The sequence below is a fragment of the Bubalus bubalis genome, chromosome 6 (genome assembly GCF_019923935.1).
Source record: "Bubalus bubalis isolate 160015118507 breed Murrah chromosome 6, NDDB_SH_1, whole genome shotgun sequence".
Taxonomy (NCBI): domain Eukaryota; kingdom Metazoa; phylum Chordata; class Mammalia; order Artiodactyla; family Bovidae; genus Bubalus; species Bubalus bubalis.
In genome coordinates, this window is record NC_059162.1 from 29849212 (window position 1) to 29863281 (window position 14070).

The window sequence follows — 14070 nt, forward strand, 5'->3', positions numbered from 1 at the left end:
ATGAATCACAGCATGCCAGGCCTCCCTGTCCATCATCAACTCCCGGAATTCACTCAAACTCACGTCCATCGAGTCGGTGATGCCATCCAGCCATCTCATCCTCTGTCGTCCCCTTCTCCTCCTGCCCCCAATCCCTCCCAGCATCAGGGTCTTTTCCAATGAATCAACTCTTCACATGAGGTGGCCAAAGTATTGGAGTTTCAGCTTTAGCATCATTCCTTCCAATGAACACCCAGGACTGATCTCCTTTAGGATGGACTGGTTGGATCTCCTTGCAGTCCAAGGGACTCACAAGAGTCTTCTCCAACACCACAGTTTAAAAGCATCAATTCTTTGGCGCTCAGCTTTCTTCACAGTCCAACTCTCACATCCATACATGACCACTGGAAAAACCATAGCCTTGACTAGACGGACCTTTGTTCACTAAGTAATATCTCTGCTTTTCTAATGTTGAACATTTATTTCATTTATTTTGGTAACAAATCTGAGTTTGCTACAAAATATTTTCTATTTCTGAGCTCTCTCTCTTTTTTATTAAAATTGAAGTATAGTTGATTTACAATGTTATGTTAGTTTAAGGTAAAGCAAAGTGATTCAGTTATACATATTTATACATGTTTATATGTAACTATATATTTTCTTTGCAGATTCTTTTCCCTTATATGGGCTTCCTTGGTAGGTCAGATGGTAAAAAATCCACCTGCAATGTGGGAGACCTGGGTTCGATCTCTGGGCTGGGAAGATCCCCTGGAGGAGGGCATGGCAACTCACTCCAGTATTCTTGCCTGGAGAATCCCCATGGACAGAGGAGCCTGGTGTGCTACAATCTGTGGGGTCGCAAAGAGTTGGACATTACTGAGTGACTAAGCACATAGGTTATAAATATTGAGTATAATTCCCTGTGATATATATACCACATCTTTATCCATTTGTCTGTTGATGGACATTTATTTTGCTTCTGTGTCTTGACTGTTGTAAATAGTGCTGCAATGAACATTGGGATGCATATATATTTTTCAATTATATTTTTGTCTGGATATATGCCCAGGAGTAGGATTGGAGGGTCGTATGTTGTAACTCTGTTTTTAGTTTCTTAAGAAACCTTCATATTCTCCCTGGTGACAGTACCAATTTACATTCCCACCAACAGTGTAGGAGGGTTCCTTTTTCTTTACACCCCTTTTCAGCATTTATTATTTGTAGACTTTTTGATGATGGTCATTCTGACTGAAGTGAGGTGATACTTTATTATATATTTGTTTTGCATTTCTCTAATAATTAGCAGTGTTGAGCATCTTTTCATGTGCCTTTTGGTCATCTGCATGTCCTTTTTTGGAGAACTGTCTATTTAGATCTTCTGTCCCTTTTTTAATTGGGCTAATTTGGGTGTTTTTGTTATTGAGTTGTATGAGCTATTTGTATATTTTGGGAATAAAGCCCTGTTGGTCTCATCATTTATAAACATTTTCTCCCATTCTGTTATTTGTCTTTTTGTTTCATTTGTGGTATCCTTTGTTGTGCAAAAGCTTTTAAGTTTAATTTGGTCCCATTTGTTTATTTTTGCTTTTATTCCCATTACTCTAGGAGATGGATCCAAAAAGATATTACTGTGATTTATGTAAAAGAGTGTTCTGCCTGTGTTTTCCTTTAGGAACTTTATATCGTAGTATCCAAATTTTACATTTGGGTCTTTAATCCATTTTATTTTTGTATACGGTGTTAGAGAAATTTTATAATTTCGTCCTTTTACACTTAGCTGTCTGTTTTCCCAGCACCATTTATCGAAGAGACTGTTTTTTCTCCATTGTATGTTCTTGCCTCCTTTGTCATAGATTAATCGACTATAGGTCTGTGGGTTTATTTCTGGGCTTTCTATCCTGTTCCATTGATCTTATTTCTGTTTTTGTGCCAGTACCATACTGTTTTGATTACTGTAATTTTGTATTGTAGTCAAAAGTCAGGGAGCCTGTTTCCTCCAGCTTTGTTTTTCTTTCTCCAGATTGCTTTGGCTATCGACATATTCTGTGTTTCTATACAAATGAAAAACTTTTTTTTGTTTTAGTTCTTTGAAAAATTTCATTGGTAATTTGATAGAGATTGCATTGAATCTGTAGATTGTCTTGAGTTGTACGGTTATGTTAACAACATTAATCCTTCCAGTCCAAGAAACCAGTATATATATGTATATATCTTTCCATCTGCTGTGTCATCTTCAATTTCTTTCATCAGTGTCTTATAGTTTTTGGAGTACAAGTATTTAGCCTCCTTAAGTAGGTTTATTCCTAGGTATTTTATTCTTTTTGATATGATGGTAAATAGGATTATTTCCTTAGTTTCTCTTTCTTATCTTTTGTTGTTAGTGTATAGAAATGCAACAGATTTCTGTGTATTAATTTTGTATTCTGCAACTTTACCAAATTCACTGATGAGCTTCAATCATTTTCTGATGGCATCTTTAGGATTTTCTATGTACAGTATCATATTGTCTACAAACCATGACAGTTTTACTTCTTCCTTTCCAATTTGGATTCCTTTTATTTCTTTTTCTTCTCTGAAGGCTGTAGCTAGGACTTCCAAAACACTGTTGAATGAAAGAAGTGAAGTTGGGCATCCTTGTCTTGATCTTAGAAGAAATGCTTTCAACTTGTCACTGTTGAATATGATGGTAGTTGTGGTTTTGTGATATGTGGCCTTTAGCACATTGAGATATGTTCCCTCTATGTCCAGTTTGATGGGAGTTTTTAATCATTAATGGATGTTAAATGTTGTCAAAAGTTTTTTCTGCATCTATTGAGATAATCATACAGTTTTTATTCTTCAATTTGTTAATGTGTAGTGTATCACACTGATTGATTTGTGGATATTGAAAAATCCTTGCATCTCTGAGATAAATCCCACTTGATCACGGTATATGATCCTTTTACAGTTTTGTTGGATTCAGTTTGCTATTATTTTGTTGAGGATTTTTGCATCTATGTTCATCAGTGTTACAGGCTTACAATTTTCTTTTTCTGTGTGATTTCTTTGTCTGGTCTTGGTATCAGAGTGATGGTGGCGTCATATAGTGAGTTTGGAATTGTTCCTTCCTCTTCAGTTTTTGGGAATAATTTCAGAAGGATAGGTGTTATCCCTTTTCTAAATGTTTGGTGGAATTCGCCTGTGAATCTCTCTGGTCTGGGAGTTTTAAAATCATAGATTCAATTTCAGTGTTTGTGAATGATCTATTCATATTTTCTGTTTTTTCGGTCTTGAGAGATTGTACCTCTCTAAGAATTTGTCCATTTCTTCTAAATTGTCTGTTTTATTGATATATAATTGCTTGTAGTGGTTTCTCATTTCTAATTAATTGATTTGGTCCCCCTCCCTTTTTTCCCTGATAAGTCTGGTTAAATATTTATCAGTTTTGTTTATCTTTTCAAAGAACAAACTTTTAGTTTTATTGATCTTTTCTGTTGTTTTCTTAGTCTCTATTTCATTTATCTCTGCTCTGATCTTTTTGATTTATTTTCTTCTATTACCTTTGGGTTTCGTTTGTTCTTTCTCTAGTTGCTTTATGCATAAGGTTAGGTTGTTTGAGATTTTTCTTCTTACCAAAGGTAAGCTTGTATCCCTCTATAAAGAACTGATTTTCTGTGTCTGATAGGTTTTGGATAATTGTGTTTTCATTTTCTTTTGTCTCTAGGTATTTAAAAATTTTTTTCTCTTTGATTTCTTCAGTAATCCATTGGTGGTGGTGGTGGTGGTGATTGTTTTTATATTGGTGAGAACTCAGTCACATAGCTATACCTAGTTACAATCAAGATTGAGGAATGGATTCTAGCCTGTTCAAATTGAAAAGGTGGGGGCCTTGTTTGAAAAAGTGCTGTTAATGATACCAAAATATAAAGCTTTTACTTTTCTTCTGTGGTCTCTCTCTCTCAATTTGTCATAGTGGTTTTCTTTGTTTGTTTAATTTTTTAAAAGTTGTAGTATAATTGCTTTACAGTGTTGTGTTAATTTCTGCTGTACAACAGTGTGAATCAGCTGTATGTCTACATACATTCCACATTGATTGTTTAGTAGCATGTTGTATAGCCTGCATGTGATTTTTTTTTTTTTCCATGTAGTTGATTTCTAATCTTATAATGTGGTTGGAAAAGACACTTGATATAATTTCAATTTTCTCAAATTTGCCAAGGCCTGCTTCACGGACCAGCCTGTGATTTATCTGCGAGAGTGTTCCATGTTCACTTGAAAACAATGTGCATTCTGCTGCTTTCAGGTGGAATGCTCTATAAATATCAGTTAAGTCCGTCTGAGACATGTACACACTGCTGTATTTAAAACATAACCAACAAAGACCTACTGTGTAGTACATAGAATTGTGTTCGGTGTCATGTGGCAGGCTGGATGGATGGACAGTTTGGGGAGAGTGAATACATGTATGTGTATGGCTGAATCCATTCACTGTTCACCTGAAACTGTCACAACATTGTTAATTGGCTATACCCCAGTACAAAACAAAAAGTTTAAAGAAGTGTCAGTTAAGTCTATCTGGTGTAATGTGTCATTTAAGGACTATGTTTTCTTACTGATCTTTTTTCTGGATGATCTGTTTAATGATGTAAGTGGGACATTAAAATCCCCTATTATTGTTGTGTTACTGTCAGTTTCTCTTTTTTAATGTCTGTTAACATTTGCCTTACATATTGAGGTACTCCTATGTTGGGTACATATGAATATACAGTTGTTACACCTTCTTTGACTGACCCCTTGGTCATGATGTAGTGTCCTTCTTTGTCTCTTATAACAGTCTTTGTTTTAAAGTCTATTTTGTCTGACATAAGTATTGCTACTCCAGCTTTTTGATTTCCACTTGCATCAGTTCAGTTCAGTTGCTCAGTTGTGTCAGACTCTTTGTCACCCCACAGACCTGCAGCACACTACCTTCACTGTCCAAGACCATTGCAGCCTGCTCAAACCCACGTCCATCGAGTCAGTGATGCAGTCCAACCATCTCATCCTCTGCCGTCCCCTTTTCCTCCTGCCTTCAATCTTTCCCAGCATCAGGTTCTTTTCCAATGAGTCAGTTCTTCTCATCAGGTGGCCAAAGTATTGGAGTTTCAGCTTCAGCATCAGTCCTTCCAATGAATATTCAGGACTGATTTCCTTTAGGATTGACTGGTTTGATCTCCTTGCAGTCCAAGGGACTCTCAAGAGTCTTCACCAACACCACCGTTTAAAAGCATCAATTCTTCAATGCTCAGCTTTCTTTATAGTCCAACTCTCACATCCATACATGACTACTGGAAAAACCATAGCTTTGACTAGATGGACCTTTGTTGGCAAAATAATGTCTCTGCTTTTTAATATGCTGTCTAGGTTGGTCATAGCTTTTCTTCCAAGGAGCAAGCGTCTTTTAATTTCATGGCTGCAGTCACCATCTGCAGTGATTTTGGAGCCCAGAAAAATAAAATCAGCTACTGTTTCCACTGTTTCCCCATCTGTTTGCCATGAAGTGATGGGACCAGATGCTGTGATCTTAGTTTTCTGGTTGTTTAGTTTTAAGCCAGCTTTTTCGCTCTCCCTTTCACTTTCATCAAAAGGCTCTTTAGTTCTTCGCTTTCTGCCATAAGGGTGGTGTCATCTGTGTATCTGAGGTTATTGATATTTCTCCTGGCAGTCTTGATTCCAGCTTGTGCTTCATCCAGCCTGACATTTTGCATGATGTACTCTGCATATAAGTTAAATAAGCAGGGTGGCAATATACAGCCTTGACATACTCCTTTCCCAATTTTGAACCAGTCTGTTGTTCCATGTCCAGTTCTAACTGTTGCTCCTTGACCTGCATACAGATTTCTCAGGAGGCAGGTAAGGTAGTCTGGTATTCCCATCTCTTTAAGAATTTTCCACAGTTTGTTGTGATCCACTCAGTTGAAGACTTTGATGTAGTCCGTAAAGCAGAAGTAGATGTTTTTCTGGAACTCTCTTGCTTTATCGATGATCCAACAGATGTTGGCAATTTGATCTCTGGTTTCTCTGCCTTTTCTAAATCCAGCTTGAACATCTGGAATTTCATGGGTCAAACATACTGTTGAAGCCTGGCTTGGAGAATTTTCAGCGTTACTTTGCTAGCATGTGAGATGAGTGAATTGTGCAGTAGTTTGAACATTCTTTAGCATTGCCCTTCTTTGGGATTGGAATGAAAACTGACCTTTTCCATGACTTGCATGGATTACGTTTTTCCATCCTCTCACTTTCAGTCTGAATGTGTTTCTAAATCTGAAGTGGGTCTCTTGAAGACAGCATATATATTGGTCTTATTTTTATATCCATTCAATCAGTCTTTTTTAATTGGTACATTTAATCTGTTTACATTTAATTATCACTATCTATGTTTATTGCCATTTTTTAAATTGTTTTGAACGTGTTTTTGGAGATTTTTTTTTTTCCTCCTCTCCTCTTGTTCTCTTGGATTTGTTGACTATCTTTAGTGTTGTCTTTGAATTCCTTTTTATTTTTTGTGTGTACATCTATTTAGGATTTTTGGTTTGTGGTTACCATGAGGTTTTGGTGTAGCAGTATATATATATATATATATATATATATGTGTGTGTGTGTGTGTGTATATATATATATATATACAAAATTGTTTGAAGTTGTTGATCTCTTAATTTTAAATGCATTTTAAATAGCCTGCATTCGTACTCTCCTCCCCACATGATTTCTGGCTTTAATATTATATTTGTGTGTGGACAGTTTTTTACCTTTACTGGATGAGCCTCCACTGATGAGCTTTTCATTTCCTAATTTTCTTGTTTCTAATTGTGGCCTTTTCTGTTTAGGGAAATTGCTTTAGCATTTGTTTTAAAGCTGGTTTTATGGTGCTGAATTCTTTTAGCTTTTGCTTGTCTGTAAAGCTTTTGATTTCTCCATCAAACACAATATAGAGCTTTGCTTGGTAGTCTTGGTTGTAGGTTTTTCCCTTTTATCACTTTAAATATATCATTTATATTTATATTATAAGGCCACTCCCTTCTGGCCTGCAGAGTTTCTCCTGAAAAATCCGCTTATAATCTTATGTACATTCCCTTGTATGTTATTTGTTGCTTTTCCCTTGTTGATTTTCATGTTTTCTCTGTCTTTAATTTTTGTAAGTTTGATGACTGTATATTTCAGCATGTTCCTCCCTAGGTTAATCCTGTATGGGATTCTCTACACTTCCTGGACTTGAGTGACTGTTTCCTTTCCCATGATAGGAAAGTGTTCAAATATTTTCTCAGGCCTTTTCTCTCCCTCATCTCCTTCTGGGACCCCTGTGATGCGAATGTTGGTGCATTTGCCATTGACCCAGAGGTTTCTTAAACTGTCCTCATTTCTTTCCATTCTTTTGTCTTTATTCTGTTCTATATCAGCGATTTCCACCATTCTGTCTTCCAGCTCACTGATTCATTCTTCTGCCTCATTTATTCTTCTATTGATTCCTTCTAATGTATTTTTCATTTCAGTTATTGTATTCTTCAATTCTTTTTGGTGGTTCTTTATATTTTCTGGCTTTTTGTTAAGAACTTACTGCTCTTTGATCCATTCTTTTTGAGTTCTTGGATCATCTTTACGATCTTTACTTTGAACTCTTTATCAGGTAGATTGCCTGTCTCCAGTTCACTTAGTCGTTCCTCTGGAGTTTTACCTTGTGCCTTCATCTGGAACATATTCCTTTGCCGTGTCATTTTGTTTAAATTTTTATTTTTGTTTGTTTTGTTTTAAACAATTTGCTGTTTATTTTTTTATTTTAGAAACTTTAAATTTTGGGCTGTGCTGTGTCCTCATGGCTGCTCGTGGGCTTTCTCTAATTGCAGGGAGTGAGAGGTACTCTTTAGTTGTGGTGTGGGTTTCTCATTGCGGTGGCTTTTCTCGTGGAGCACAGGCTCTCAGCACGTGGGCCCTAGCACTTGCAACACGTGGCTCAGTAGTTGAGGCTCATGGGCTCTAGAGCATACAAGCTTCAGTAGTTGTGGTGCACGAACTTAGTTGTTCTGAGGCATGTGGAATCTTTCCAGACGAGGGATCGAACCTATGTCCCCTGTATTGGCAGGTGGATTCTCAACCACTGGACCATCAGGGAAGTCGTCTGGTTTTTTTTTATGTATGCAGTAGATTAGTTACATTTCTTGACCTTGGCGAAGTGACCCTCTGTGGGGCATGTCCTGTGTGTCCCAGCAGTCTTCTCCCACCTGCCTTGTTACCCAAGGGCCAGGGACCAGCCGCTCTCAGGGTGGTTTCTGACCTATGCTTGCAGAGTTAGTTCCAGAGGCTGTGGGATTGTGGCTTCTTGCTTCTGCTATCCCCCTGGTTGTTGAGACTGGTCTCCAGGCTTGTGCAGGCTTCCTGTGGGAGGAACCAGTGCCTGCCCACTGGTGGGTAGAATGGTTGCTGGCCCTCTGGTGGGTCAGGCTGTGTCACGGGGCGTGTCTCAAGGTGGTTGTGGGCTCAGGAAGTGTTTAGGCAGCCTATTTTTGATGAGTGGGACTGTTCCACCCTCTTGGTTGTTTGCCCTGAGGTGTCTCAACACTGGAGCTTATAGGCTGTTGGGTGGGGCCAGGTGTTGGTGCCAAGATCCCAAGCAAGATGTTTACCACCAGTCAGAGTTCACATCTCTGTGACTACTCCCTGGTATGTCAGCTGCCAGCTTTTATGACCCCAGGGAGAGCCACACTACTCCCTGCTTCCCCAGGAGACCCTCCAGCGGCAGCTGGGAGGTCTGGCCCACACTCCTACAAAGTCACTGCTTTTGCCCTCAGTCCCCTTGTGTGCCCCCCCCATGAGTGGAGTTTCTGTTTCTCCCAGTCCTGAGGAGCTCCTGCAATCAAGCCCCACTGGCCTTCACAGCCAAATGTTCTGTGGATTCCTCCTTGCAATGCCAGACGCCTAGGCTAGGGAGCCTGGGGTGGGCTCAGAGCTCTCACTCTTTTGGGAGAACTTCTGTGATATAATTATTCTCCAGTTTGTGGGTCACTCACCCAAGGGAGGAGAAGGCAATGGCACCCCACTCCAGTACTCTTGCCTGGAAAATCCCATGGACGGAGGAGCCTGGTGGGCTGCAGTCCATGGGGTCGCTAAGAGTCGGACACGACTGAGTGACTTCACTTTCACTTTTCACTTTCATGCAGTGGAGAAGGAAATGGCAACCCACTCCAGTGTTCTTGCCTGGAGAATCCCAGGGACAGGGGAGCCTGGTGGCCTGCCCTCTATGGGATCGCACAGAGTCGGACACTACTGAAGCGACTTAGCAGCAGCAGCAGCACCCAAAGGATATGGCATTTGATTATAATTATGATCATGAGAGTGCCCCTTCTATCATCTTACTGTGGTTTCTTCTTTATGTCTTTGAATGTAAATATCTTTTTTGATAGGTTCCAGTCTTTTTACTGATGGTTGTTCAGCAGTTAGTTGTGATTTTGGTGTGCTTATGAAAGGAGATGAACTCAAGTTTCTTTTACTCTGTCATGTTATCTCCAGTCCTCCTTGTTTTGAAGAAAAAAAAAAAAACTTTTACCTGAAAACTTGACACATAATGGGCATACTGGTGGCTGCTGCTGTTATTCAGATCCTAAAGTGGGGTGAAGAACTGATCCTCAGGATTTTCTAGTCATGTAAGTGGAGTGGGCAGCAGGTTTTAGGGCCTCTGCTAGTCAAATGCGAATTTAATACTTTGAAAAATGACCACCATATAATTGTGAGTGGGCACACTTGTGGTTAAAGAGCTTGGAAATGCATTTGTCTTATTTCACTTATGTTTTCTTCCTTCGTTATTTCCAGATGCTTGCTGTCCCTTATGCAAAGAAGAAAATGTAGGGAAGCTTAGAGAAATACATAATACTTTATGAGTATTAAAACTTCTGCTCTGAGTATTAAAATGGTGGTATCTTGTAAATGTTTTTAAATCGGCAAAGGAGTAATTACAGTAATTAATACAAGTGAAAAACTTAACTTTTTTCTGGTCCTTTTCATAGGTACTCCGTGGACATAAAACTTTCCTAAATGATGCTTATAATTGGGAGTTTTTGATCTGGGAATCAGCTTTACTACTTTTCTTACTGCGCTTAGCCTCACTGGGGTCTGAAACCAATAAGAAATACAGCAATGTCTCAATATTACTTACTGAACAGGTATTGACTGGTCCTGGATAGTTTGATTCAGTGGTTAGAAATGGTGTAATAAGATTTATGCAGAAGATTCAGGGTTGAGTCTAGATTCTGTCACTTTCTAGCTGTGTAACCTTATATCTTACAAGTCACTCTGCAACCATATAGTTGTTTTGTATTTAAAGTGAGGATAATATCTTCCCCACCTGCTCCCAGGATTGGGTGCTGTGCTTCGAAACTCAGTTGTGTCTGACTCTACGACTCCATGGACTGTAGCCTGCCAGGCTTTTCTGTCCATGGGGATTCTCCATGCTACTTCGTAGTATAAAGATTATTTTTGGTGGTGGTAATGGAGCATGCTTTTAATCTCATGTTCTGTGTCAAGTATTAGCTCTTTGGTGTACCCGTCATTTAAGTATGTTTAGTAAGCTTCTTCACTTTCTTTTCTGTCAGTCATAGAATACATTCAGTGTTTGAAAAATACTTGCTCTTTAGTATGTGAGTAGATATAATGATTGAGAAATGTTTCTCATGAATATAAAGTAGTATAGAGTTGGTTTTTTGTTTTTAATTTCATGTTTATCCATAAGTTTTAAAATATCTGATATCATTAGTTTTTTTTTGGGGGGGGTGGTTGGGTGGAACTTAGAATTATAGTGAAAAATTCTTACTGTAAGGGAAGAAACAAGGAATTAGTAAGTTAAAAGTAGCTATACTATCTTCTTCCATTCCATGAATGTTTGATAAGGATGTTAGATTTTGGGGGGATACCAAGATGAATAAGATATAGCTTTTGAACTCAAGGAGTTTACATCTTGTTAAAATTAATATAAAATTTTCATTGTTTCGATAAATTGGTTCATCATTATTTTTTATTCACTAAATAGTCTTTTTTTTCCCCCACATGTGACTGATTAGGGATGGGGGTTGGGTATGTGACATATGCGCTCTGTAAAAATAGCTACTAGAATTTCAAATTTTATTTTAGTTGAAAATATTGCCTTCCAAATCTGCCATATTGAACGCAATATATATGTATATATACACACATACATATATATATCTTTTACATGACATTTGCCCTAATCTCTATTCCTTCCCTTAGATTAATTTATATCTTAAAATGGAAAAAAAGCCGAATAAGAAAGAACAGCTTACCCTAGTAAACAATGTGTTAAAGCTCTCCACCAAGTTGTTAAAAGTAAGTAATGCCCTGTGATGCATTTTTATTACTATTTAATTAAATCAATGCTGCACTTCTTGGAGAGGACCTTAGTAACAGATAAATGCTGTGTAGATTCCAAATACAGACTTGATAGTTGGGGTTAATGACTCTATGAGAAAAGTTTCCCAGCTTATTACCCAAGTTCTAATCATTGCTGTTGTCTGTCACATTTGAAAATTACATTAAAAAATCACAAATTGCATCTTGCTTGAATCCACCTTTAAAAACTTAGCTAGTGGAACACTAGGTGAGAGCCCATTCCAGGTGTTTATTTATTTACATTATTAGTTTTAAATTTTTAAATTATTTTAAATTGATGTATAGCTGATTTACAGTGTTTCATATGTACAGCAAAGTGATTCAGTTATATATATACATATGTTCTTTTTCTGATTCTTCTCTATTGCAAGATATTGAATATAGTTCCCAGTGCTATGCAGTAGGTCCTTATTGTTTATCCATTTTATATGCAGTCCTCTGTGTCTGTTGATTCCAAATTTATCCCTCCCCCGCCTCCCCCTCGTTACAGGTTTTTTGAAGGTAGCTATTGAACATCAGGAAAGAGGTCTTAAGCAGTCATCCTCACCCAAGACTCAAAAACCAGTCTGATAATCACTGATAGCTATTGTGAAACCATGTATTTCATCTCAGTTCTTTCATGTTTTTTAGGAGTTGGACACACCATTTAGACTCTATGGACTAACGATGAATCCCTTAATCTACAATATCACACGAGTCGTTATCCTTTCTGCAGTCTCGGGTGTTATAAGTGATCTTCTAGGATTTAATATAAGAGTAAGTGAGATTACCACTCTGTAGCATCTGCCTTGTTAGTCTTAAAACTTGCTAGTACGTATAATAATCTTTAACCTTCCCAGTGTGCCTGTGTGTGAGAGAAAGGGAGAGCTAGTGGGGGAAGGTGGGATGGAGGGAGAGAGTGGCTGGCATGGAAATGATTCTTCAGGTAGAGAAATGAGCATGTGAAATAGACATTCAGCTTAGAGTTTCTCATTTTATACAAGCACAATAGACTGTGCTCTTGAATGGAACAAAAAGTCAAGTTTGAATCTCATGTCAGTCTAATAGCATGGGCTGGGGTGGCCTCTGAGCTAGGGAAATGTACAGAGGCAGAATGAAGGAAAACCAGAAACCCCCATGAGCTGCAGTAGATCAGTTTTGATGCTGGAAATTTTTAATGTTTTTTTCTCTACGATGTTCTATGGTTGCTATTGCCAGAGTTGATACTTTTTTCTTATGTAAATGGTTCTTGGTTTACATGTAAGTGTACCTATCAACCCCACCTATCAACCCCAACTAACTGATTTTGGTGATTTTCTTTTCTTAGCTGTGGAAAATTAAGTCATAAGCTGAGTCATGTGCCTGGACTCTCTCCCCTTGCTGGCATCAGTGCTTACCCCATTAAGGAAAGAGATGACTGCAAAACCATGAGACACGCACCTGCTTGTTCATACGCAGAGGTGCCCTCAGCTCTCCTAATCTAATGAATCGTGTTTTCAGAGGAACAGAGCCTTTTCCAACTGGGCGTGCATGCCAAAATCCTGTATTTTCATGGTTTTCAAATAGTATGAATAGTCAGGAGACTGAAGAATGTTGTGTTATAGTAACTTAAGGACAACTTTTTAAGTTAGGAAATTTATTCTGGGCATTTCAATGCTGTGACAGTTATATTTACTGGAAATACTCTTTTGGGTAGATGCCCAAAGCATGAAGCAAAATCCTATATTGGAAATATGCAAATTCAGTACTTTTCTATTACAGTCTATAGAACTGGATATTTCATTTCTCTAGCAAAGAGAGATCAAGTTTAAATTTTAACTATTTTAGGTTGAACCTGAATAAAAGAACTTTATTGGAGAATTTCAGTTTCTAGGCTTTTTTGTTGTTGAAAGAAAAAATAACCTTTAAACTGTGATTTTCTGTGAAACTATGGAGAAATTTTCAATTGGTTTATAATTTTGAAGTTAACCCTAATAACCGTATAGTTGTTGGTGAAACAGTCATGCATATAATATAGCATGTAATTCAGCATAAGACATTTTTCTATGCACACTTGTCCGTGTTCACCAGACAGTATGTCTTCCATTTGGAATCATCTGAGCTATGTTTTCCATCACAGTACTAAGTGAAGTGTTTGGTTTGTTGTGCAATCAATGAATGTATTTAATTCATTACATTACTGTACCCTCAGTACAGTCTTCGGTCTTCAGTGTCTATACTGAGCCAAGCTGTGCCATTGATGATTTGGGTTCTCTTATCCGCATCCCCTGTCACACTTACATACACACACATATGTTAATGAAAACAAATAATCTCCAAGTAATTCCTGCTCGTTAAGTTACCCACTTTGAAGACTCTCTTGAGGCAAATAGAAAGCACACAGATCTTAATGATAAGATTTTGTGAATGTTTGAATGGGAATAATTAAGAAACTTTATTATTACATGTGAAGTATGTACATGCAAAATCAGTGTATCATTTATACATACCCTTATATGGCAGGAAGATTTTTGAGGTTTAAAGATGAATTTCTTGAGTCCAGGGATTGAGTTCAGACCTTTCTGGATTTATATCCTTGGCTCTGCTACATATTAGCTTCATAGTCCAAGGCAAGTTACTTAACATTTTTGCACCTCAATTTCCTCACCTGTGTAATGGGGATAATAACTACCTAATAGGGTTGTTAAGGTCAAACGAGGTTAT

At 37.9% G+C, this 14070-nt stretch overlaps 1 protein-coding gene across 4 annotated transcripts in view; it reads left to right on the plus strand.

Annotated features, from left to right (window-relative positions):
* PHTF1 (putative homeodomain transcription factor 1) overlaps positions 1–13227 on the plus strand; it is a 70744-nt gene extending 57517 nt beyond the window's left edge. For 3 of the 4 annotated variants that reach the window (XM_044944533.1, XM_025289425.2, XM_025289436.2), the window contains 4 exons: positions 9993–10148; positions 11230–11325; positions 12019–12144; positions 12695–13227. In XM_044944533.1, coding sequence (XP_044800468.1) covers positions 9993–10148; positions 11230–11325; positions 12019–12144; positions 12695–12715 — 399 coding nt within the window. In that variant the 3' untranslated portion in view covers positions 12716–13227. The remainder of the gene's footprint in view (positions 1–9992; positions 10149–11229; positions 11326–12018; positions 12145–12694) is intronic. The other variant, XM_044944534.1, reaches the window with a different exon arrangement.
* The last annotated feature ends 843 nt before the right edge of the window (positions 13228–14070 follow it).